The sequence below is a fragment of the Podarcis gaigeae genome, assembly GCF_964106915.1.
Source record: "Podarcis gaigeae genome assembly, chromosome: 6".
Lineage (NCBI taxonomy): Eukaryota > Metazoa > Chordata > Lepidosauria > Squamata > Lacertidae > Podarcis > Podarcis gaigeae.
Window position 1 is genome coordinate 84,833,226 of NC_139682.1, and position 26,723 is coordinate 84,859,948.

The 26,723-nt window shown below is 42.5% G+C and overlaps 1 protein-coding gene across 2 annotated transcripts in view; it reads left to right on the forward strand.

Annotated features, from left to right (window-relative positions):
• Window positions 1-16,210, forward strand: part of BRINP3 (BMP/retinoic acid inducible neural specific 3) — a 262,633-nt gene extending 246,423 nt beyond the window's left edge. For both annotated transcript variants that reach the window (XM_083745341.1, XM_083745342.1), the window contains exon 8: window positions 14,809-16,210. In XM_083745341.1, the coding sequence (XP_083601467.1) occupies window positions 14,809-15,925 (1,117 nt within the window). In that variant the 3' untranslated portion in view covers window positions 15,926-16,210. The remainder of the gene's footprint in view (window positions 1-14,808) is intronic.
• Window positions 16,211-26,723: the final 10,513 nt, after the last annotated feature.

Here is a 26,723-nt window from a genome sequence, read left to right on the forward strand (position 1 = left end):
AAATAAGAATCTAGCATTCCTTAAATCCTTTGCATAATTACATTTAAGCCAATATATTTAAGCTAATATATTTCATTCACTTATCATAGGTAGCCTTTTAAAAGAATAAAGCCTTTGTAAAGTAAAAAGGAACTCAGTAAAAAACAGCTTTTAAAAAGAAGCCTCTTCAGTTTACACCTCCCCCCTTTCCCCCTCCTTTCCCAGCCAGCTAGATGCTTCTCCCATTAGCTCTTCCCAACAGCTTTAGAAAATTTCCCAAAAATGCTCTCTTTTCTTCTAGCCAAGCCAGTTGCCTTTTTCACTGCTCTTGGCCTTTCAACCTTGGAAAGAAGATCTGGCTCATTTTACTGAGAGGCACATTGGTATTATTTTACTATTTACCCTTGCCTTTAATTGTGTTTTTTCAGCCTTGGGGCAGCATATGTAATTCTCCCTTTTTTATGACTTTGAGAATTGTTTTTCTGCTATAAATCAATGGGGCCCCCTTGTCTTAGGAGAAAAACCTCTTGCCAAGGTTCTTTCTGCCTGGCATGAAACATTTGAAAATCCTTTTTTTTTAAGCTCATTTTTAAATACAAGCCTTGATAAAATATATAAGCTCTGATAAAAAATGCAGGCTTATGATTAGATGCCTCATTGTCCCTGCCCCTGCTTCCCTATGTGGGGGAAGGAAAACACATAACATGATGATTTTCACATCATAGGCCTCAGTCAGCTGACCAGGAGTGATGGCATTGAGTATTCATGAACATTTCAACAGTTCATTAGAATGTTTGTAGTCCAACTTTTCTGAGGAAGAGAAAATTGTCAGTATGACTGAAATTAAAATCTTACATAAACTCTTTTGACAGGGGTAGCTTTGTGTGGGGCATTCTGTGGAGTGGAAAGAAGCCTTGAGGAAGTAGAAAAGCTAAGTGGTCTGTGACAGAGATGAAGGATAGCTGAAGGGAGGGTGAAGATTGAAACCTGCAATGGGAATCAAGGCAATTTCTTGGTTGCAGACTTTTATTAGAGTTTTGTAGTTGCAACTCTAGCAGCTGCTCTAGAAGCCTACACATCTTCTTGTAAGGCACAAACAGATTTCTTCAGCTCATCCAAACATGCAGTGTTTCAGAAGCATCGGCATTTCTTTAAATTTGTCATAAAAATCAATTCTAGCTCTCCAACTTTAAGGCTGACTTGTGGAAAATGTTAGGCTGGAGATAGAACTGGTCTTGCTATCCTGTAGCCAATGGAGAAAGATTTGGCAGCAGAGAAAATGTGATGACTCCTCAAAGCTAGAAAGTATGTGCAGCCATCAACACTGGTCTGTTTTATTATCCACCAGCAAAGCTTCTCAGCAATCCTAGCAGCCCAACATGCTAACTGCTGGGCATTGGAGAGAAGAGATTACAGCCTTGCAGGGAAATATCATAGGCAGGAACTGGCAGGAAAGATTCCAAATGAAATCTTTTGTGCAGCTTTAAATGTTCATTAAACAGAAATGCTCTTCACCAAAGAGAGGGTAAGCAGGACATCAAAAGCAGCTGGATAAATTGGATTTCTGACTGGCAAGCTAATGGGCACGAGATTTGTGCCTGAGAACATAACCTTTATGCAGGGATTCATTGCTATTCAATGAAATTCACTCTGCCCAGCAGGAAATCCTCAACAGGGCAAGGGGAGTATTGAAGCTCGGGGATTGTAGTTTTAGCTAGTGGCTCTTCAATAATAGACTGCAATTATCCACCTCCAGTCCACATCATTGCCTTCCTAACCTTTCTGCCAGTTGGGCGTCCTTATCACAGCCACCCTGCCAATGAGTGAATTGTAGAAAATCCCCAGTAAATTGGAGCTGAGTTTTTATATATATAAAAAACAACAGCTAAGTCCTCTGGCACCTTAAAGGCTAGCCTATTTATTGGGGCCTAAGTGGGCTGTATCCCACCATTCTCAGGTGGTAATGTAGTCTGCATGTTGCATTCAACTGATTCGCCTTGCATTTGCCTGGACACTTCTGCAAACCTTTAAAAAAAAAAATTATCCCTAATTCAAGTGCCAACACAGGAGAGTTCTATACACATGGTTTGAGCCAGTGTTCTTTTTCTAGAAAAAGAGGTTTCTGGAACTCACCATTAACGCCTCCTTTTTTCTCTTATAATGGCAATGGCGCCCACCTGAGAGGTGCCAGAACTGAGTTCCAGCAAGTTCTGGCTGGAAAAAATAGCTCTGGTTTTAGAATACAGTGGTACCTCGGGTTAGGAACTTAATTCATTCTGGAGGTCCGTACTTAACCTGAAACTGTTCTTAACCTGAGGTACCACTTTAGCTTATGGGGCCTCCCACTGCCGCCACGCCACTGCCACGCAATTTCTGTTCTCATCCTGAAGCAAACTTCTTATTTCTGGGTTAGCGGAGTCTGTAACCTGAAGCGTGTGTAACCTGAAGCGTATGTAACCCGAGGTACCACTGTACAAGCATAATAAAAAATTAAACATTACAAAAACTTCCCTATACAGGCTGCCTTCAGATGGGCGATGGAGTTCAAGAATATCTGGAGAGACACACTTTAACAGCCCCTGATTTAAAATATAGTGGTACCTTGGTTTAAGAACAGCTTAGTTTATGAACAACTTGGATTAAGAATGCTGCAAACACTGAAGTAGGTACTATTTCTGGGTTAGCGGAGTCTGTAACCTGAAGCGTCTGTAACCCAAGGTATCACTGTACCATAACCAACTTATGTATTTTTTTAACCATTTTGGGGAAGGGCCAAAAGCTCATTGGTACAGTATTTGCTCTGCATGCAGAAAATCCCAGGTTCAGTCCTCAGCATCTCCACGTTGGGCTAGGAGAGACCCTTGTCTGAAATTCTGCAGAGCCACCACTAGTCACTGTACACATTACTGAGTCAGGTGCACCAATGGCCTGACTTAGCGCAAGGCAGCACCCTCTGTTCCTAAAGTGCCACGAGACAATAATGTAATGTCCAATACATAGATTCAGCTCTGAGTTGTTGTGAGGTGGTTCACCCAGGCATACCTATCACTCCTTGACTGCAGGAGCAAGTGGATGAGACCATCAATAGTGTGGGAATGTTCAGGGATGCAGGAGAGGATATATTGTCTGATTATATCCTTATCCAACTTGTGTTAACAAGTTCCACAATTTCAGCAGAGTAACATTCCCCTTATTTTAAACTTTGCAATGGATGTGTTTGCTCAGGCTCGCTAAAGACTCTATAATAACTGTTCTGGTATTTTCCCCTTATTCCCTCATAAAATATAAGAGACGACACAGTCTTTTACAAAAGTATAAAAAGAGTTTACTCACATTCTGTTCACAATCAGATCCCAGAACGCAGACTTAGCTTAATGAAGTAACATACAGTTGGAATCTATCTCATAAGAAGACAGTCCCTTTGTCCTCTCTTGGCTGGAAGCCAAGAGGGCATCTTTGGCTCAGTAGATGTTGTTTCTTCGATGCATGTGGTGAAAGAGAGAGAGAGATGGCTGCCCTGCCCTGTGCTTTTGTCATTACCTGCACAGGTGAGGTCACACCCACCTCTATTCACATGCAGAGGAAGTCTGTCTCAGCCCAGAAGGAAGCAGGAAGTTAACTTGCTGGTTGGACAAACATTCCTCCCCACGTGTAAACATGTTCACTCTAGGAATGTTGTACTTGACTGCTCTACAAATAGAACTGTCATCTCCCCCAATGTCAACATGAACACAATGCTTTTCGGTGTTCAACTACTGGAACGAAAGTCATTGAATGATGAGAGATCAAGGCCTGGCTAAATATTTGGCCAGTGCTGCCATTCATCTGGTGAAGTAACCTCACACAGAGAATGGAAGATGGCGTGTGGACCCTCCATAAAGGCTCTTCCACATGATTTGTCTGTTTTCCCCCATTCAAAAAAAAGGGGGGGGGAGTAGTCATTTGGTGCCAAGCTCTGTCCACCAATTGTGCAAAACTCATCACCCCCTGCAAAAGAGATGATGAATGGATGAGGAAAGAGTTTGTTTTTCTGTCTCTTCCTTGGAGTGGGGGAATAGACTTTAAGTTAAAAAGAAAACAAACAAACAGGAGTTGCAGGTTGCTTGATTTAAGTATTAAATTTACAAGGTGACTGAGGCATGTTCTCTTCTCACTCTCTGGTGCTCCAGAGCCAATCTTCTCGGACATTGCACTTGCTGGAATGCCAACAGAAGAACATTATTCTATGGGCATTTTAGGGAGTATCTTGGCCAGGGAGGTTGTAGCATGATGGAGAATGCAAGAGGATCCCCCCACCCCCACCCCACTTCCCTTTAACTCTGGGATGCTTGTGGGAAGACATGTAATATCCCTCCATATTCCAGGATTCATGCCAGGCAGGGAGGCAAGCTGCAGAGTGCCTGAGAATCTCTCAGCCAGCTTGTAATGTTAGATATTAAGGTAAGCAAGTATGCTGATCCCTGAAAATTGTGTCAAACATCTCCTGCCTCTCCCCAATTTTCTGAGGTGATATATACAGTGGTACCTCAGGTTAAGTACTTAATTCGTTCCAGAGGTCCGTTCTTAACCTGAAACTGTTCTTAACCTGAAGCACCACTTTAGCCTCCCGCCGCTGCTGCCACCACATGATTTCTGTTCTCATCCTGAAGCAAAGTTCAAACCCGAGGTACTATTTCCTAGTTAGGGGAATCTGTAACCTGAAGCGTATATACCCCGAGGTACCACTGTATATATATATTTGCAACCCACAAATGGTCATAAAAGGGGGAGGGATCTGCCAAAATGACTAAAACAGCTCTAGATTGTGGAAATCAGGTCCAGGGCTCTGAGTGGAGCACATGTTTCACATCATGTAAATAATGAAGGGATGAGATGTGGTCTTACTCCTCCAACATACAAATTGTAGCACCAAGCCAAGTTAAGAGTAGTGTTCCTGTGTGGATGAGCCAACCTTAACTGGGAAGAGTAGCATCTCCATGAGTGAGTGCAAAGTTGCTGCTTCAGGTCCAGGCATCTCCAGGTAAAGGGCCTCAGAGAGCACGAGTAGACAAAGACCCTAGAAAGACATGGACTGTCATCAAGTGCTATATCAGGGCTAGCTAACGTTGTGCCCTCCAGATGGCATTAGACTACAACTCCCATCATCCTGTCTTTGAAAATTCTACTCAATATTGATCCAACGTAGAACTTCAACGTATAGTTAGCAGAGCAAAAAGTTAAACACGTTGCAGGATTCTCTAAAAAATAGGCCAATTGCATTTCATCCAAAAGAGCTTTACTGCTACTGAAGGCAAATGAGCATAATGGTCACAAACCCAATACATTCAGGACTGGCCCTGTCCATAAGAAATCCAGTTGCAGTAGACTTATCTTAAATGTACAGCAACTTACAATAAGACTAAACCTTAACACTATATACAGAATACCACACCAGACGGAACAGAGATAGAAAGAGAAAGTGAGAAACTGAGGCTCATTTTGGCCCTACTATTATAGTCAGCATGACCTTGACAGAAAGAGATGAGAACCAGTTTAACCCAGCTGTACTCAGCTTCTCTGAATAGCCCAAACATCATAAACATTTTCCTTGTTTCTTACACACAGAGAAGCTTCCAGAACCATCTTGAATTAATTAGAATAGAAAAGATCTCTACACATCAGATCAATACTTTCTGCACTAAGAAATGCAAACTTACACATCCCTCACCATTGGCTATGCAGGTTGGAACTCATGGAAGTTGTTGTTGTTGTTTAGTCATTTAGTAGTGTCCAACTCTTCGTGACCCCATGGACCAGAGCACGCCAGGCACTCCTGTCTTCCACTGCCTCCCACAGCTTGGTCAAACTCATGTTAGTAGCTTCAAGGACACTGTCCAACCATCTCTTCCTTGGTCATCCCCTTCTCCTTGTGCCCTCCATCTTTCCCAACATCAGGGTCTTTTCCAGGGAGTCTTCTCATCTCATGAGGTGGCCAAAGTATTGGAGCCTCAGCTTCAGGATCTGTCCTTCCAGTTAGCACTCAGGGATGATTTCCTTCAAAATGGATACGTTTGATCTTCTTGCAGTCCATGGGACTCTCAAGAGTCTCCTCCAGCTGGATGTACCAGTGGGCCAATTTTATATAAAACCGCTTCAACTACCCTAACATATCATGAACCAACAGGAGCCTCATGAACTTCTTTTGTTAAAAAAAGAATACTTGTAGGTGTGATCCTGAATTCACTTGCATGGATGGGAGCTGGACGTGTTAACAGGATTCCACAGCCTGTTATCTCTGTAGCCAAGGGTGCCTTATTTCAGAGATGCTGCAAACACAAATAATAAATCATAAGCGTAGTTTTCCTCTAAAAGTCAAAGATGCAAAAAGATCATCTTCCGTGCTGATTTTTTCCCAAGGTACCGCAGTTTGTCATCTAAAGTACTCAAGAACCATTAAAAACAACTTTGTTGAGGCTCATACAAATGTTAGGAAGGATTTCAGCCCGCAACGTAACACATAAGTATATGCCACAGCAGGCTCGAGAATGTAGTCACCATATTTTCACTTGTCACAGCAACATATCCTTTAATGGAATCCTTTTTTTTCAAAGCAGCAAATGTTGACTTCTCCAATCCATTACCCCATTATTAATGGTAGCTTTTAAGAAAGCGCTATGAAAAGCAGATACATTCAATTAATCCTTTCAAGGGTTGCTTCCCACTAAGGAGAAATTTAAAGGGTGCCTGAGTGCTCTGCCTTTTTGAAGATTACACATCCCTGTCAATAAATTGCACTAAGTAAAAGTAAAATCTGATTAACACTGCTTTGCGGGACGAGTTAAGACTTAGTCCCTGTAGTATTCGTCAACATAAACAACTGATAATAAACAGAAAATATCTTTCTGAGGGGTTGGGGCCATGGAATCTAGGAATTGTTATTTTGAAAAAATGCTGTCAAATGCCATCTATTCCTTTTCCAACAACAAAAGCTGCCATTGTTAACACTGGAGTCATCAATACATTAAAGGGTTAAGTGCCCTTTCTAATACAACATCATTCCTATTTCACCTTTCTCCCTATTGACAATGCATGGGGAATCTCTATGCATTTAACTCACATGGGGTTCCAGTTTGGCCCACAAGGCCATTTTCCTCAAGCCTCACCCACACCTGACATCATAGGATATCAGGTGTGGGAGATGTATAGTTGCAGCTGTAAATGAACCATTAGCAACATTACAGAACACTCCCATTTTTTCCTCTGGAAGCAGGCCTTTCTTTCTTTCTTTGTTTGTTTCTTTCTTTCTTTCTTGTAAAATATTTTTTATTAATTTTTAATTACAACAATCCAATAAAAGCCACATTATCACAAGACCAAATTACAATACAATTAAAAAAGCCAATTATTCAAATACCAAATTAAACAATTTTGGGTGACTTCCCATGTGCTGGATTTCAGGGCACAAAGTTCTTGTTTCTTTCTGCTTCCATAATCTTGATTAGTTCAATTACAACAGTTCTGGTCTTGATCCTTTATTTAACAGCCACTGATTTCATGACTTTCATTCGTAATAGCGTATTTTATAAATTTGAATTCTGCAAGAGGATTTTATGTCCTGTAAATTTCTGTGTCAGATGTTTATTTTCCATTTGTTTCTTCATTCTTCCTGTTGTAATCCAACATATACAGCATCTCTGCTTCCACTTTTCGCGCTCTCTCTTCTCTGCTCTCAAAGGCTGTATTTTTCACTGTGTCAGATGCCATCTAGTTTGTCAAATTCTAACAAGAGGTCTGGCGTTGCCTTGCTTTCAGCCCTTTCTATAATTCACACCAAATGCAAGTCCTACCTAGACTATTTCCACTCAGGAACTCTCAAGGACAGCCGATCCCTGCTGCAAATGGGCTTCCTTTTAGCAATGAGTTCAAATTCTGCATGGAATGCAAGTTTGCCTATGGAATCACCTGCAGTAAAACTCTCCAGTCCAAGTTCCCAAGTACAGTTTATCCTTACCACAATCAGGGCTTGCTTTTCACACCGAATTCACTGGAAGTGGTTTAGAATTCTTCTTTTGCAGCCACAGCTGACAATTGCAAATGGAGTGTTTTCCTTTAACTGCCTGTGCCATTGCAAAAATTATATTCCGTCATTCGGAATCCAAACATCCTGGGGAAGATTTGGGTAGGTTTCATTTTGTAAGGCTCTTTGCTAATAGTAGAACATCTTGCATCCTGCTGAAAATACGCTGTGGGAGCCTTATGGCCCCAGAGTATAGAAGTAAGCACACATACAGTTCTGGAAGGTGCATTTCCCCCCCTGCTGTGTATTGATGTATGTCATTTCATGGTGCATTTTAACGAAAGAGCATTTGCATCTAAAACATACAAATGGAGAAATTCGATATTAAATGCCATGTTCCCCCCGGAGTAAGAAGTTATGAACTTTCTAGGAGGTTTGCAAATTGTATGTGACTTTGTTCAATCAATAAGCAACCAGGAGGGCAAATCTGTTGTTAAGAAGATAAGAGTACACCATGATAGCTTCACAAACAGCTGCTCCTTATCTGTCTGATATAGTACTTAAGTTTGATGAGCTTAATTAAAAATAATGAAAACTACCTTTTTAAAGGTTAAATTGTCTCCTCTCTCTTTTTTCCTTTTTGCTCTGACATCTTGGAGAAGTATAAGGCATTATCGCTCTGCCAGACCTTAGATAAGCGGCAGAAGATCAGCGCAAGATAATAATGTGAAGGTCACAGGCTAATTAAGGCAGGTGTTTTGCTATGGTCTGGGAGAGCCCAAGGTCTTCTAGTGTGCAGATCGGGGCATTTTCCACTGAGTATAGGTAGAATTCATTAGCAAGAAAGGTTATTCCTTTAGCCAGTAAGACTGCCTTCCATCTAAAGAATTTAACTTGCATTTTCATAAATGAATCAACAAAATTACAATTACATTTCTGTATTGCCAATTTAATGAAGAAAAGACATTTTTACTGTTTTCTTTCTCATTCCCTGTTACAGTAATAATCATAGAATTGTAGAGTTGGAAGGGACCGTGAGGGTCGTATAATTCAGCCCCCAGCGATGCAAGAATCTTTTGCCCAACTTGAACAGGTCTTGAAGTCACAACCCTGAGATTAACACATTAATGTATCCTAGACTCTCAAACCCACATTCTTTAGTTCATCATTCCACAAACCCCACAAATGGATCTGCCGGGTTTGGACCGTACAACTCTATAGAAACCATGCTTTGTAAACAGGGAGTGCAAAGACTTTTACCCACGCACCCATTTCATTCCATTCCATTTTTTATTTCATTGGTGATCTTTCCCTTCCCTTTATTAACCATGGATTTGTGTTACATTTTGCTGCAAACAGGTTGTCTTGTTTCTGCCTCCCCTGGGAGGTAGAACTACTCAGTTATGTCATTTGTATAAATGTACTTACTAGCAGTGCCACCACCTCTATGATTTAAGAGCTTATCTAAACACGTGAAAATTGTTTTATTTGTTATATAAATTTATATAACACGCTACATCAAAAGAACACAACAGAGTGCTTTATAAAACAGAACATAAAAGTCAATGCATAACATAATATCTTAAAATAGTTATATAAATTCAGTTGTTGTAATAATAATAAATGCGTAAGAAAATACGGTTCACACAACAGCAAAAGCATTAAAAAGGAAGAGGGGAATCAGCAGCAGGGTATCTGAAATACAGTGCATAAATACAGAATCTTCACTTTTTTCAAAAGGTAGCTCTTGATTCCAGTCTCCATAGAAAATGAAAGTATTTTAAAGGGGGGAAAGATGGTGTCTGCTCTTCTCCTAGCAATTACCGTATTTTTCGCTCTATAAGACGCACCAGACCACAAGACGCACCTAGTTTTTGGAGGAGGAAAACAAGAAAAAAAAATATTCTGAATCTCAGAAGCCAGAACAGCATGAGGGATTGCTGTGCAGTGAAAGCAGCAATCCCAATCCCTCTTGCTGTTCTGGCTTCTGGGATAGCCGCACAGCCTGCATTCACTCCATAAGACGCACACACATTTCCCTTACTTTTTAGGAGGGAAAAAGTAAGTCTTATAGAGCAAAAAATACGGTAAGTAGTGCTAGTCAGTGTGGGTGTGATCCTTCAGGGAAAGGTCTGTTACTCAACTCCAGGTTACTAATTTGAGATATTTATTAAATGATTCAAGAGCAGTACAAAGGAGAGAAATATTAGGTAGTGTTGAAATAAAAATCCCTTACATTTAATAGAGACCATCACATTATTTTCAGTAACAGGCGAATGTAGCATTCCATGGTTTCTGATCTGCTAGGAACCAGGCAAAGTTTCCCCAGGCCAATGAAGATGGTGCCAAAAGACACATACGAAGCTATTTCTATTAGATTTGTAGGAAGAGACATGCATTGGAGAGAAGCAAGCAACCAATTGGATAGGGTCCTGGATTTTTCAGATTCTAAACATACCCACATCAATGGTGATGGTTAACACATTGACTTGATACACACATAACATTAAGCCATGGTTTAACAAACTAGGAGATAACAACAGATCACCACAGAAGCAATCAAACAAACCATGGCTTGTTTCTCCAAATTTGTGGTTTGTTTATCAGCTTGTCGCGCCTTGTGTCTTTGTAGCAATCTTTGAGATCATCTAGGGTAGGATAGGGGACGCGGGTGGTGCTGTGGGTTAAACCACAGAGCCTAGGACTTGCCGATCAGAAGATTGGCGGTTCGAATCCCCACGACGGAGTGAGCTCCCGTTGCTCAGCCCCTGCTCCTGCCAACCTAGCAGTTCGAAAGCACGTCAAAGTGCAAGTAGATAAATAGGTACCACTCCAGCGGGAAGGTAAACGGCATTTCCGTGCACTGCTCTGGTTCGCCAGAAGCGCCTTAGTCATGCTGACCACATGACCCGGAAGCTGTACGCCAGCTCCCTCGGCCAATAAAGCGAGATGAGCGCCGCAACCCCAGAGTCGGCCACGACTGGACCTAATGGTCAGGGGTCCCTTTACCTTTACCTTTAGTAGGATAGCATAGCCAGCCAAACCATGGTTAAGGAAGTGCGATGGGTTCACACATAATGCCACACCATAGTTAAAACAAACCAAGGTTTTTAAACCGAGAACAAACCATAAAGCGATCAAATAACCGTGGTATAATAATGTTATGTGTTAACACATTAGTGTTATGTGTGAGCCAGGCTATTTAGTTCACAGAGTAGCTTTAAAGGGTTTGCTTGAATAGAATCTCCTTGCTTTTAGTTAAAACTCTTTCATTATAAGAGTGTACTGACACAAACTAGGGCTGATACCAACTGTGCTTCCTTTATGAACCATGGACTGAAATCAGTGTAGGAGTGGATTTGCAAGCATTGGCTACAAGTTAACCATAATTGGCATAGAAGCACATGTAACATGAAACCATGAATAGCAATGGCAGTAGAAGAGAGCGGAAAAACACATTGGATGAGGTTCTGGGATGGACTACATAAATCTGCAGGCCACTCTCAATCTTTTGATTCATCTTAAGAGGTTTTCAGGAGTAGAATGGGCTTGAAGAATATTGGCACACTTCTCTTGTCACAGAGGATGAAAATGGAGAGCATGTGACAAATGGGATTGCTCAAGGTATCCACATAAACTCACACAGACCGCACAATGAACAAGAGACATGTAAATAAAACATGTGCCGGGGCGTTTTTGTGCTTTAAGGTATTTCAGACAGCGCTTTACGTTTTTCTGATGTTTCCTTACCTGATAACTTTCATCTTTTATATGATTTGTCACATGACATAAAAGCCAATTCTGAGAACCTAGTGGAAGTTTAGGAGAGCTCATTACTATGTTTATTGCTTCCAGGGGATGAGGAAATCTTTTGCAACCCCGTTAACTTGGAAAATGGCAGTTTTGTATCTGTAATTTCGCAAGACGAAAAAGGGGACAGTGTATAGTTCTTTCCTGCCATTTGAAATTGAGTGCGACTTGGCAGCATATCGGTCAAAAAGCAATAATGCAACATGTAATGTGGTGTAAAAGGAATATTAGATAATCAGGATAGAAGCGCTGACATTATAACTAAGAAAATGAATGCAGTGAACCTCATATCTGAATACAGCCAGATTCCCACTCCATGGCATTGGCTGTTGCTTCCAGGATCAGGAAAACTTGGGATATGATGATATCATGTCACATATTTTTATTTACAGTCATACCTCATGTTACATTTGCTTCACGTTACGTTTTTTCAGGTTGTGTCCCGCGGCGACCCGGAAGTACTAGAAAGGGTTACTTCCGGGTTTCACCGCTCGCACATGCTCACAAGCACCAAATGGCACTACGCACCTGCACAGATACAGCGCTTCAGGTTGCGGGCTTTTCATGTTGCAAACGGGTCTCCAAAACGGATCCCGTTCGCAACCAGAGGTACCACTGCACTAGAAATTACAGAAGAGAAAGAGACATGAGGTTACGGTTCACAGTGACAGCTAACCTGTAACCTTCAATTCTGCCCTAAGTGGCATCTCTGACCTTGGAAGACATCTTTGAGATGTCTCTTTTTGTACCTGTTTTCCCAGGGATACCTTGTACCCGCTGAGTATTCACTGTGCCAATGACACAACGAGTGTTTTCGAAGCAATTGCACCAAGAAACCAATTCTTTCTAATTTATATAAGATACCTGACCTAATTATGACCCAGTTCAGTTAGCCAGGCTGTGGCAGTCTTCAAATAGTGGAGGTCAAGCACAGTGTGTGACTCCTGCTACCATGTACATAATCACATGTGTGATGTGAAACCTCATAAAAATGGCACCCTGATTCCTCCCCCTCCCTCATAAAGGAAAATGGATATTATGTGCATGGAACTTTATGTGGCCTAGTGGAATGCTTTCAGTGCATATTAATTTAGATTTATGTAGAATGGAAGTAGCAATCACCAATTCATCATACAAAACAAACTGCTGTTATCCAAGTAAATACCTGAGCTGGTCTATTTCATCTCAGATGTTGTTTTTAGCTTTCCTATGTTATGTTCTTGTTAACATCTCATTTATGGTACAGAAGAAAAACTACAATTCCCTAATGTCAATTACTGGAGCAGTTCCATGCTGACTTACTCACCTCTTAAATCAACAGTGCATTTTGGCCTCTTATATTTTCTGCACCACGGCATGTTTTGAACAGCAAAAGAGTATGCAGAAACCTTCATCAATATTAAACAGAATCGACACAGCCACTGCCAAAATATGCTCTTCAATCCATGCAGTTCTTGGACTGGGACAAGCATCCTGGAAAACTACAATGATGATCACTGTTTGTCTCAACCATTGTCATTCCACATGGTCTGTTTTCCTGGAAACTCTCCCTTTCCAATCTAGTCTCCAGATTCCATTGTTGGTTTCCATTGTTATTTAATTTTGGACTTGGAAAGGAGGAAATGAGATGGCAGAAACATAAAGGAGTATCTTCATCTGTTTTGCACATGGAGGGGAAAATGCACAGAGAATGCTCATCTACCCATCAATAGGATCGTTGTGCTACGATTCATTCAGGAAATTATTCCTGGGACTACTACAATAAACAATATGGAAATCTTTCAGCGAACACTATGAAATTCACTACCACAAGATGTTGAGATGGCTGCCAATTTGGACAGCTTTCAAGGGGGATTAGACTATTCGTGGAGAATAAAGCTATCAAAGGCTGCTAGTAAAGATGGATATATATTTACCAACAGTGTAAATATGCCCCTGAATACCAATAATTGGGGAACCCCACCAGGAGAGGGTTCATGTTCTGCTTATTGGCTTCCTGAAGAATCTAGTTGACCACTGAGCAGAGCTCAGGATGACCTAGACTTGGACTTCTTGAGGGTGCCTGGGGAGGGAAACACACGTATTCCAAGCAAAAATTTGTTCCTTAACATGTTGCAAAAGTTACAGTTAAGTTTATGTCTCAGTTCCACCCAACATGTAGATCTGGCTCCTTCAGAGTAATAACACCACCAGTGCCCACCCTATGGTGGTTTATGTCTTTTTCTTTGTAGAACAAAAGTGCTTAGAATCTTGGTACTGTTTTTGGGGGACAGGGGGTCGGGTAGGTGTGGAGGACTCCCTAGTCCTGAATGGGGTAACTGTGCCCCTGAAGGACCAGGTGCGCAGCTTGGGAGTCATCTTGGACTCACAGCTGTCACTGGAGGCACAGGTTAATTTTGTGTGCAGGGCAGCTGTCTACCAGCTCCATCTGGTATGCAGGCTGAGACCCTACCTGCCCGCAGACTGTCTCGCCAGAGTGGTGCATGCTCTGGTTATCTCCTGCTTGGACTACTGCAATGCACTCCATGTGGGGCTACCTTTGAGCACAATTTAAAGTGTTGGTGCTGACCTTTAAAGCCCTAAACGGCCTTGTCCCAGTACACCTGAAGGAGCATCTCCACCCCCATTGTTCTGCCCGGACATGGAGGTCCAGCTCCAAGGGCCTTCTGGCAGTTCCCTCACTGCAAGAAGCGAAGTTACAGGGAACCAGGCAGAGGGCCTTCTTGGTAGTGGCACCCGCCCTGTGGAATGCCCTCCCAACATGTCAAGGAAATAAACAACTATCTGACTTTTAGAAGCCATCTGAAGGCAGCCTTGTTTAGGGAAGTTTTTAGTGTTTGATGTTTTATTGCTTTATTCTTATTATTACTAATATTCTGTTGGGAGCTGTGCAGAGTAGCTGGGGAAACCCAGCCAGATGGGTGGGATATTATTATTGTTGTTGTTGTTGTTGTTGTTGTTGTTGTTGTTGTTGTTGTTATGGTTCCATCTCACTGTGCATTTTGCTTTTTTCTGCTTCACAGGTCTTCTACCTACTGGCTGAACCGCATCCAGTCCTTTCTTTACTGCAATGAGAATGGCCTCCTGGGCAGTTTTTCTGAAGAGACTCACTCATGCACATGCCCAAATGACCAGGTCGCCTGCCTTGGCTCCTTGCCCTGCGCTGTGGGAGATGGTTCTGCCTGCTTATCCTGCGCCCCTGACAACCGTACCCGCTGTGGGACCTGTAACACCGGGTATATGCTGAGCCAAGGCCTTTGCAAGCCTGAAGTGGCAGACTCAACGGAGCACTACATTGGGTTTGAGACAGACCTCCAAGATCTGGAGATGAAGTATTTATTGCAGAAAACGGACCGCCGGATTGAGGTCCATGCAATCTTCATCAGCAACGACATGCGTCTCAATAGCTGGTTTGACCCTTCCTGGCGCAAAAGGATGCTCCTTACTCTGAAGAGCAACAAGTACAAATCCAGCCTGGTCCATATGATCTTGGGTCTCTCTCTCCAAATTTGCCTAACAAAGAACAGCACCTTGGAGCCTGTCCTGGCCGTTTACGTCAACCCTTTTGGAGGCAGCCACTCCGAGAGTTGGTTTATGCCTGTCAATGAAAACAGTTTCCCAGACTGGGAGCGGACTAAACTGGACTTACCGCTTCAGTGTTATAACTGGACGCTGACTCTAGGCAACAAGTGGAAGACCTTTTTTGAAACGGTCCACATCTACTTGAGGAGTCGTATTAAGTCGAATGGTCCCAATGGCAATGACAGCATCTATTATGAACCGCTGGAGTTTATCGATCCCTCCCGGAACCTGGGCTACATGAAAATCAACAACATCCAAGTGTTCGGCTACAGCATGCACTTTGACCCGGAAGCAATCCGGGACCTGATTTTGCAGTTGGACTACCCTTATACTCAGGGATCCCAGGATTCTGCTCTCTTGCAATTACTAGAGATAAGGGACCGTGTAAATAAACTCTCTCCACCCGGCCAACGTCGTCTAGACCTTTTCTCATGCCTGCTGCGTCATAGACTCAAGCTGTCTACCAGTGAGGTGGTGAGAATTCAATCTGCTTTGCAGGCCTTCAATGCCAAATTGCCAAACACAGTGGATTATGACACAACCAAATTATGTAGTTAACCATAAGTGTGAAGCACAACAGAAAAAATAAAAACCATGACGGAGTTTTTACAGTGCTTTTGTGGAACAGTTTATGTTTGGAAGAGTACATTTAAATTGTCTTTTCAATATCTGTCTTATATCAGTCAATAACGTTGGATGGCAATTTACACCCATGAACTCGCTGACAAATGAATATATTATACCTGCAAATTTTTTTTGGCTTTGTTTTATGAATGAAAATAAATACTGACACCAGTCTAGGAGACATTCTACTTTTTACAATAAATTTCATTTGTAATTTTATATGTTCCGTGGCAATGCTTTTGTGCATTACATCCTCTAGAGGGAACATAAAAGGATACCAATAAAATTTTGTAGCTGAACAGTTATTAAAAAGAAATGCTGTGGGATTCATTATTTTCCCCTCTCAGAAAAAAAATGACTAGCATTCTTGATATTGCATTTCTGACCATTTCTGGTGGACAAGATAGAGGTATTTGGTTTTGATACGGAAGCCAGCCAAGACAAAGCTAAAAAGTTATAACATAAAATTATTCTGTAGCACTTGAGCCATCTGACTGTTCCCGTTTTATTTAACAGAATTTAGGCACCATTTAATCGCCAAAACCTCTAAGTAGTTTACAAAATATATATACATTAAAATGATAGCTAAATTCAGATGTTAAAAACAAGTCAGCCTCACTAAATGGCAAAATAAAATCAGGTACTAATATCAACGGGCAGGGAGTTCCAAAGTGTAGAGGCTGCCACACTAAAGGTTCCATTTCTTGCATGTGTAAAATCAAAATTATACAGCACTTGTGAAAGTGCCGTTTCTGCAGACAGGAGTGGTCAGGTGGGAATTATGGGGCAAGGAAATATACTTAATGATGGATTGCTGCCTAAGAAACTTGAAAAGGGCCTTGTCTTTTTCAATATGCTGTGCTGAGTTGTACGTATGGCTCAAGTGGCTATATTTTCCATCGTGGGAAAGACTAGAACGCTTGTGCTAATCTCACATGGGATACAATAAGAATAGCAGTCGGGCAATTTCCTCCCAGAATGAAACAGGGTGATCCAGGGCTCTGGTGAACACAAAGAGGCTCTGATATACACCCATAGGCTACCTTTTCCTGGTTTAGCCAGTCAGTTGAAGCCTTTTCCCAAGCTGTAGCCACTGTCACATGATGACAGCTTCTAGGAGTCACAGGTGAGAGCAGAGTGGGGACCAAGGTGGACAAATTATGCCAGAAGGAGTACAACATTTCCTCCATCAGAGGTGCTACCCTTCCCTTAGTACACCATACACACTGTAGTATGGTTGGGAATACCATGGCTATACCAGAGAAATACATGACTTTTGAGTTTTCTCATGTGTCAAATAAAAACCTGCTCAAATTGTACCAGAACATGAGCTCCCATCGGCACTATACATTTAAAGCAGTCTCATACCACTTTAAACAATTGTGAATTCATACCCTCCAACATGTTGAGTCTGGTTCCTCTGTGAGAACACAGAGTCCAAAAGAGGTGCTTTTTGAGGCTGTGAATTTTTGGGCGCTGCGTGAATTCACAGGCCAGAACAATTGTGGGGTTTTGGGGGGGAGGGGTCAAGCGCTCAGTGCAAAATTGCACAATATCACAGTGCCCAAAATGGCCACAGTGCCCTTGCGAGGGGAAACAGGATACTTGCGGGATATGGTATATTCTCCCTAACTCTATTGTCCCAAACTCAGAGCTGTTCCACCAGGTCTTTGGGCCAAGGCACAGTCTGACCCCCTCCTTTGGTAATCCTTTGGTAATCCTCACAGAACTCTAGCCCAATGGTCGCCATTAATTTGATTTTGAATTGATTTGAAAATGAATCAATGTTAGAATGCTGTGTTACTTTTATTGTTGTTAGCTGCTCTGAGCCCGGCTTCAGCTGGGGAGGGCGGGATACAAATAATTTATTACTACTACTACTACTACTACTACTACTACTATTATTATTATTAGTTGGCCAACAGTGCCGAGAATAGTTAGGTGCTCCCCTCACAGAAATACAATTTCCAGAGATACCTGGGAAGCAGGATTGATTGTTACAATGAATTCTCTCTGAGAAGTGTAACTCTGTGAGCAGATTAGGGAATTTTAAACATTCATTCATGTAGTCCCCAGAATTCTTTGGGGGAAACCATGTCTGCTTAAAGTAGTATTATACTGCTTGAAAAGTACAGTGCATATGGGACCGTTTGGATGTGTAATCAACAGAGGCACCAAGTTGCCCCCAAGATTGAGGAAGCCAGATATGTGTCGAGTGCATGTGATGTCACACACACAATGTCACATCATCTGAAGGAAGTCAAGCACTCTGCCTCCTTCATCCATCCAGACCAAGTCAGGCAATTGATCGCTATTGTTGGAGATGAAGTCAGTCAAAAACATTACCAGAAAAGTAAGGGAGCAGCCTGGAAATCTTTTTATGCAGTGTACAAAGGAAGTTGGTTGCAAAAGTGAATGCCAAGCTTGCAACCCGAAGCTTGTGCTCAGTTTATTCATACAGTTAAATCATTTCTATGCATCTACTATGACATGAAGAAACACTAGACAGAATGCCCATCACATTTTTCCTCGATCACGGATGAACTTTTCCCAGTGGTTTCAATCATGAATCTGTCAATATGCAACCTGGTGTTCATGCTAGTGTTCATGTGGAGAAAATGAGTCTGGAAAAATATCTAGGGTTCAATAGAATTCTTTCAATTTCCCTCCAAAAACGCTCAGAAGATTTGCTTGTGGGGACATCGAAAAAAATGCTTCAGATTTTACAGTCACAAACTCAACAATGTGTGTCCCTCCCTCTCCCCCAACCACTCAGGAGAAATACCGTATTTTTTGCTCTATAAGACTCACTTTTTCCCTCCTAAAAAGTAAGGGGAAATGTGTGTGCGTCTTATGGAGCGAGTGCAGGCTGTGCAGCTATCCCAGAAGCCAGAACAGCAAGAGGGATCGCTGCTTTCACTGCGCAACAATCCCTCTTGCTGTTCTGGCTTCTGAGATTCAGATTTTTTTTTCTTTCTTGTTTTCCTCCTCCAAAAACTAGGTGCGTCTTGTGGTCTGGTGCGTCTTACAGTGCGAAAAATACGGGTACAAACAATTGTAACATTTCTGCCACTCTCAACATTCTTCAGTAGCTGTGCCTGAGGAAGTAGTGCCAAATCCACTTTAAATTTCATTTAACAACAGTTCGTTGATAGCAGATCTTTACTCCCTTGTCTGCCCCTTGGCGTTTTTCCTGAAGACCACTATTTTGAAATTACAGTTTGACAACCCTACTTGCTGTTGCTCTTCACTGCCTCCAGAGAGCTCCTTATACCTCAAGCAAACCCATATTTTTGAAAACTCAAGGCAGCACCGACGGCAGGTTGCTTGGGCACATAATTCTGCCTTCCCAGAAAGTATGATAAATTATGTCAATGATAAATCTTCCACATGGGTGACAATAGGACCCGTCTGATGAAATGATGAACTAATAGGGATGCAACCCTAGATTCATAATGCATGGTTTGATTTATTCATTTAACATTTCTCTGATGAAAACAGGGACGTCCTATTCAATAATAATAATAATAATAATAATAATAATAATAATCCCACCAATTTGACTGGGATGCCCAAGCCACTCTAGGTGGCTTCCAACATATATACAGTGGTACCTCTGGTTACGTACTTAATTCGTTCCGGAGGTCCATTCTTAACCTGAAACTGTTCTTAACCTGAAGCACCACTTTAGCTAATGGGCCTCCCGCTGCTGCCGTGCCGCCACTGCACAATTTCTGTTCTCATCCTGAAGCAAAGTTCTTAACCTGAGATACTATTTCTGGGTTAGCGGAGTCTGTAACCTGAAGCATATGTAACCTGAAGCGTATGTAAACCGAGGTACCACTATACAAGCATAATAGAACATTAAACATTACAAAAACTTCCCTATACAGGCTGCTTTCATATGGGCGATGGAGTTCAAGAATATCTGGAGAGACACACTTTAACAGCCCCTGATTTAAAATACAGTGGTACCTTGGTTTAAGAACAGCTTAGTTTATGAACAACTTGGATTAAGAATGCTGCAAACCCTGAAGTAGGTTTGTGAACTTTGCCGTGAAATAAGAACATGTTTCACTTCCTGTTGAGTGTATTCCATTTGTAAATTGAGTCCCCCACTGCTGTGGGAAAGCACGCCTTGGTTTAAGAACGCTTTGGTTTAAGAACGGACTTCTGGAACGGATTAAGTTCATAAACCAAGGTACCACTGTACTAATATCTTGTCTGTTGGTTGCAAAGATTCTCACAATGGCAGCTTTTGTCATGATCCAATCTCACCCACAAACCTTTTTTTAAAAAAAGAACAAGCCTTGGTTGTACAATATATTTTTATTGGAAGTCAAAGGTGAATATGTCTGTGTACATTTCAAAAGGGAGTCAAAAGTTCTGCCTGGGGCTCCATGTAAGACAAAGGGACTTTGGGAGATTTTGCCTTTGACTGGAGTCACTTAACAGACCTGCTCTTACAAGGAAGTCTCCGTCATGCCTCTCTTTCTCTCCATACACACACAATTCCGCAGCTATGTTGTCAACTGCACTTGTGAAGGCAAGCTTGTTTCTTTAGAGCACTTACAGTTCTTTGTTCCGCAGAAGTTCAGCGAGTTCATTCATTTCTCTTTGGGATTGAAGATTTTGAAACAAAGCCAGCGTTGCTCAAAGATGTGAGTTTGACAGTCCCAGAAATCAAATGGTGATGTTCTAGCGGGGGGGGGGGGGGGGGCTGAAGACCAGAACAGACAGGTGAGTGGTGAACATTTATACTCGGGTGTAAGGAAAGAGATGGAGCTCAATTGTCATTCAGTATTTATGTTTCTCAAATAATTGAAGGCAAGCCCTAAAGCCTTAAAGGCTAGCAAAATATAAGATATTATGACAAGTGTGTAGAGGGAGGTATTGTGTATTGCAAACAATCCTGGGAGATGCCATTATCGAACTTGGAATCACTCCACTGCCACTAAGGTTCTTCAATAACAACCCTCTAAATATACTGAGGGCATTATTTGGAAATCTGAGGGCCAAATAAAGGCTCACACATGATCAGAAATCACTAACTGAGGGGCTGGGGAACTCATTAAATCTATGTTGAAAGAGCACAGAAAGGGAGTAAATGAATAACGCTTTATTCTTCTCCCTGTGTAGTCGGGTGTTGAGTGGTGTTGTTTTTCAAGTTCAAATCCTAAGAATGTAAGAAGAGTGCGGCTGAATTACACCAAAGGCCAGCAACCTTTTTACCACAAAGCTTGCTGGCTTGCAGAGAGATTTAGAGCCTTCCTGCAACCACATAACCTATTGGAGATGAGAGCTGGACCATAAAGAAGGCTGATCGCCAAAGAATTGATGCTTTTGAATTATGGTGCTGGAGGAGACTCTTGAGAGTCCCATGGACTGCAAGAAGATCAAACCTATCCATTCTGAAGGAAATCAGCCCTGAGTGCTCACTGGAAGGACAGATCCTGAAGCTGAGGCTCCAATACTTTGGCCACCTCATGAGAAGAGACGATTCCCTGGAAAAGACCCTGATGTTGGGAAAGATTGAGGGCACAAGAAGAAGGAGATGACAGAGGAGGAGATGGTTGGACAGTGTTCTCGAAGCTACAAACACGAGTCTGACCAAACTGTGGGAGGCAGTGGAAGACAGAAGTGCATGGCGTGCTCTGGTCCATGGGGTCAGGAAGAGTCGGACACGACTAAACGACTAAACAACAACAACAACATTGGAGATGAACGGCTTAAAAGGAGAGGGAGAAGAGAACAAACCTTGCCAACCTGGTCACCTGAAAGCCATTCCTGCTCACCACAGGTGACCAGGATTGCAGACATTTTCTGCCTACAGCAGTCATTCATGCTACATGGAGAATTTGTAAGCTGAGGGTCTGTGGTTCACAACTGTTCTCTGTCAGTGCCTTATTTGATTACTCTAAAAAATAGTGGGCTGTAGCTAACCTTTGAGTTGGTCCTTTGAAATTAATGGACCTGACTAACTTAGTTGGGTTCCTTACAGTAGCACCTTTATTGTGCTAAAATGCAACAGACCTCTGTACATACCTGCTTAGTAATTTCCTCGTATTTGAAGGCTGGCAGCGATAACAGAGATATTCAGGTGTAACCAGAAACTCAGGCAAGCTGTGGCACCAAGTTACTATTAGAAGGACCTTAAACAGAAGCATCTTCACAAGGGAAGCATTGGAGAAAGCCAGTGTGGAATAGTAACCGGACCTGAGTTAAAATCCTTATGCATCCATGGGACTTGTTGGGTGATGTTGAGTAGTCACTGTCTTACCAACCTTTGTGGGTTTGTTGTGAAGACAAAAAAGAGGGGGGAAAGCAAGGGGGCATTTTCGTTGGTTTGCTTGTGTTCGCAAGTTGCTATGGGTTGCCTAGGGACGCTGGTGGCGCTGTGCGTTAAACCACAGAGCCTAAGACTTGCCAATCAGAAGGTCGGCGGTTCGAATCCCCACAATGGGGTGAGCTCCCATTGCTTGGTCCTTGCTCCTGCCCACCTAGCAGTTCGAAAGCATGTCAAAGTGCAAGTAGATAAATAGGTACCTCTCTGGCAGGAAGGTAAATGGCATTTCTGTGCACTGCTCTGGTTCGCCAGAAGCGGCTTAGTCATGCTGGCCACATGACCCGGAAGCTGTACGCCGGCTCCCTCGGCCAATAAAGCAAGATGAGCGCCGCAACCCCAGAGTTGGCCACGACTGGACGTAATGGCCAGGGGTCCCTTTACCTTTTTATGGGTTACCTTAGGCAAGATAAAGTGACTAACAAATTTAATGAAAGAATAAATAATAAATACCTATGGGAAGCCTGCAAATGGGATATGGTCCAAAGCTGCCACTATACTTGGTCCATGCCACACCTAAGCATCATGCTTTCTTTGTTAGGATGCAGAAGGGAGCATTTATTCCTTAATTCTTCTGTTCTGTGAGCCAGTGGCCATAAGAACAAATTAGCCCTACATTTCTTGATCTTCCCTGTGATGTCCCCCTCTTTTATATTAGTACGATAGTGCTGTAAATAATTAACAAATCATTTTAAAAGGCCCTTGAGCACCCAGTGAAGCCAACGTAATGAAAGGAGAATGTTTTTATTTTTCCGAATTATTCTAACAAGATTTTTCTAGGGTACACTTATCTGCGCAAGACATTGAAAACACGCAAATTAACCTCGGAGGAACATTAAAAGCTTAACAGGACCTGCGTTGCTTCCAGTGAGATGGCTTCTTTCCTCTTTTAAGTGGAGCAGACATCCTTTCCCCATACATTTCCCAAGTACTTCATTAAGTTTAAAAATGTTTCATTAAGTTTTATTAAACTCATTAAACTGAGAGAGTGAGAAGTTCCACTTTACAGTTGGCAAGAGCCACTTCACGACAAATGCTTATTACCATTGCTAATCCGCCGTGAGTGCTTTGAGATGCTTGGCTGGGGTTTGATTTTGTTGTTCTTGGTAAAACAAACAGAGATGAGAGAAAGGTGAACTCAGTGTGACAAAATACCGCCCCCACCCCCCACCCCAAAACAACACCCTGAATTCGTTCAAGAGAGGCCAAAACCAAGACGAAACAGAATAATTAAACCACAACATTATATGCATTTCAAAAATAAAAAAAACAATACAAGTGGCATTCAGTGCGATAAACAGGGCGTTGTGATAACCTAGTCACAATATTACACAGACGCTTAAGAATTATGCAGCACGGTTCAGAATTCTTAAGCCTCCCAAATCACACACAGATTTAACTGAAGATGAGCTGAATCTAAGAAGAAAGTATAGCTGCTTTGTTCACTTGACTAAATGAATGTTTTGGTTCCAAATCCACTGGGTAAGAAAGTACTAGGAAAAGGAAATCTCCCAAACGTATCATTGCACATTGAAAACTAGCCCGTCCGGGTGACGTCTAGACTAGAACCCTCCTCTTTGCCGTTTAGTTTTCTATGTGGAGGGATTGAACATAAGTATGTACAGTGGAACCTCGGTTTTCGAGCGTCTTGGAAGCCGAACGATTCAGAACCCGAATGCCAAAAACCTGGACATTATTGCTTCCGTTTTCAAACACGCCTCTATTTTCTCAATGGGTTTTGCCGACTGCCCATTGATCTTTGGTTGTCGAACGTTTTGGAAGTCGAACGGTCTTCCAGAATGGATTACGTTCGAAAATGGAGGTTTCACTGTATATATATGCATACGTGCACACACAGTGTAAGAATATTTCATCACGTGGACCCTGACCTGTACTCTAAACTGCTATAACCTAAGACCCCAAAAAGAATGGAAGCTAAGGATGAACCCTTGGCAAAAGATTCTTGCATTGCAGGGGGCTAGACATGAATCTCATGATCCCTTCCAACAAGTCTGTGATTCTATGTGCTAGCTTTCTATGTGCAGGAATCCCCCCCCCCTTCCCAGTAGAAGGGCATACAAATACAGTGGTACCTTGGGTTACATACGCTTCAGGTTACAGACTCCGCTAACCCAGAAATAGTACCTCGAGTTAAGAACTTTGCTTCAGGATGAGAACAGAGATCGTGGTCCGGCAGCGTGGCAGCAGCGGGAGGCCCCATTAGCTAAAGTGGTGCTTCAGGTTGAGAACAGTTTCAGGTTAAGAACGGACCTCCAGAATGAATTAAGTTCTTAACCCGAGGTACCACTGTAACCACTTGCATTCTGAAACCGTTCAGTCCAGGGAAAACTTCCCGACTTACTTCTGCTTATGGTACCAGCTGGCCCCTAGTGAAACCTCAGTGGAGTCTTTTTGCATTTCTCACACCTGTAAATTATACAAACAAGTTGGATTGGCCGGTGTATATACTGGATTTAAAAGTTGCTCTCCGTTCAGCACTTACAACTTCCGCAGGTGACACATTCCAAACGAAATAAGTGCTCATAGCATCACTCATTAAAAGCACCCATAGGGTTGTTAGGCGGACCGACATGACACCACGATCGGCTTATGGCTTTGTAATTGGATTTTCCAGTTAAATCAGCAGTTAAATGCCTAATATGTGGAGTCTCGTGTAGGTAGAGCATTCTGTATTGATTTTTCATCCGAGGTGCCCTCTGCATTTATTATTTATTCCATAAAGTAGTGGCAAATATACTGCACTTTCCCCAATAGCACTGCATTAGCTCAAAAGAGGTTGTAAATCTCGTTTTTAAAATCCCCGTTCAGAACTTCATACAGACATATTAGCCACATATGGTAACTCACACATCGTCCCAAACCACAAATCAGTATTTGCTTTTTACATACACCAGTGCCTTTTATCTTATGGGAGCTCTGATTTGTTTTACCAAATAGCCAGGCTTGTGCACACATTTTGCATACACATTAGGATTTTTGTCCTTGGCAGTTGTAACAAGAAGCAACTCTTGTGCTCGCCCCTGCGTCCTGGAAGAGATATGCACGGCAACGGAATTGAGATTAAACAAAGACACAATGTCACTGCATACAAAAGTGCCTAGCAGTTCCTATGTATTCGTCTTCTGTCCATCCATCTTACCAGACAGCTATGGCCACTTAGGGCGAGAGAGGAGACGTTGTCCCTGCTGCTGTGCATCACAGTTGGACATCCCCAGTCTGGCTTGGAGTCGATAGCACTCTATAGCAGGGGTACCACAAATTAAGAAGGATAATAACAAGCTGGATTGTGAACAGAGGAGGGTGACCAAGGTGATAAAGAGTCTGAAGACTAAGCCTTACAGGGAACGACTGAGGGAGTAGGGTATGTTTAGCCTGGGTAAGAGGAGACTGAGAGGAGATACGATAGCCATCTGCAAATATCTAAAGGGCTGCCACATGGAGGATGGAGCAAACTTGCTTTCTGCTTCTTGGAGACCAGGGCACGAACCGATGGATTCAAGTTACAAGAAAGGAGATTTTGACTAAACATCATAAGGAACTTTCTGGTGGTAAGAGCTGTTCTACAGTGGAATGGACCCCCTTGGCTGCTTTTAAGCAGATGGCCGTCTGTCATGGATGCTTTAGATGAGATTCCTACATTGCAGGGAGCTGGACTAGAGTAGGTCAAGGTCCCTTCCAACTCTACAATTCTATGATTCTATGAACATGGTTGGACTATAGTTCCCATCAGCTTCAGTCAGCATGGAAAATGCCCTGGGGTGATGGAGTGCACCACATTCAATCCATCTGTCCTGGAGGGCACCACATTCGATCCATCTGCCCTATATGTAAATTGACCACTTCAGGTCAGCAAGGTGTGATCCAAAGAGACTGATCTGCTCCAAGGTGGTTCACTGCCCGCAAATCATCAAGATCTGTAGAGCTGCCTTTAAGAAACCTCCTCAGCAGTACAATGAGGCATTTTGTGCACTCACAGATGGGATTATTTCTGAAATAGTACTAGATTTTTCAACTGAGTCAGCTAGCAACACTTAGCACCCTTCCCCACTCTACCCTTGTCGACTCATCAGCCTATGCAGGTCATGTTGTGAACCAAGTTGAACATGATGCAAGCCTTCTTGGCTGATTTCACTCAACCAAGGATGTGGGCAGCTCTCCCTCGTCTGCTATAAAAAGGTAACGGTAAAGGACCCCTGACAGTTAAGTCCAGTCGTGAACGACTCTGGGGTTGTGGCAGTCATCTCACTTTACTGGCCAAGGGAGCCGGCGTACAGCTTCTGGGTCATGCGGCCAGCATGACTAAGCCGCTTCTGGCGAACCAGAGTAGTGCATGGAAATGCTGTTTACCATCCCACCACAGCGGTACCT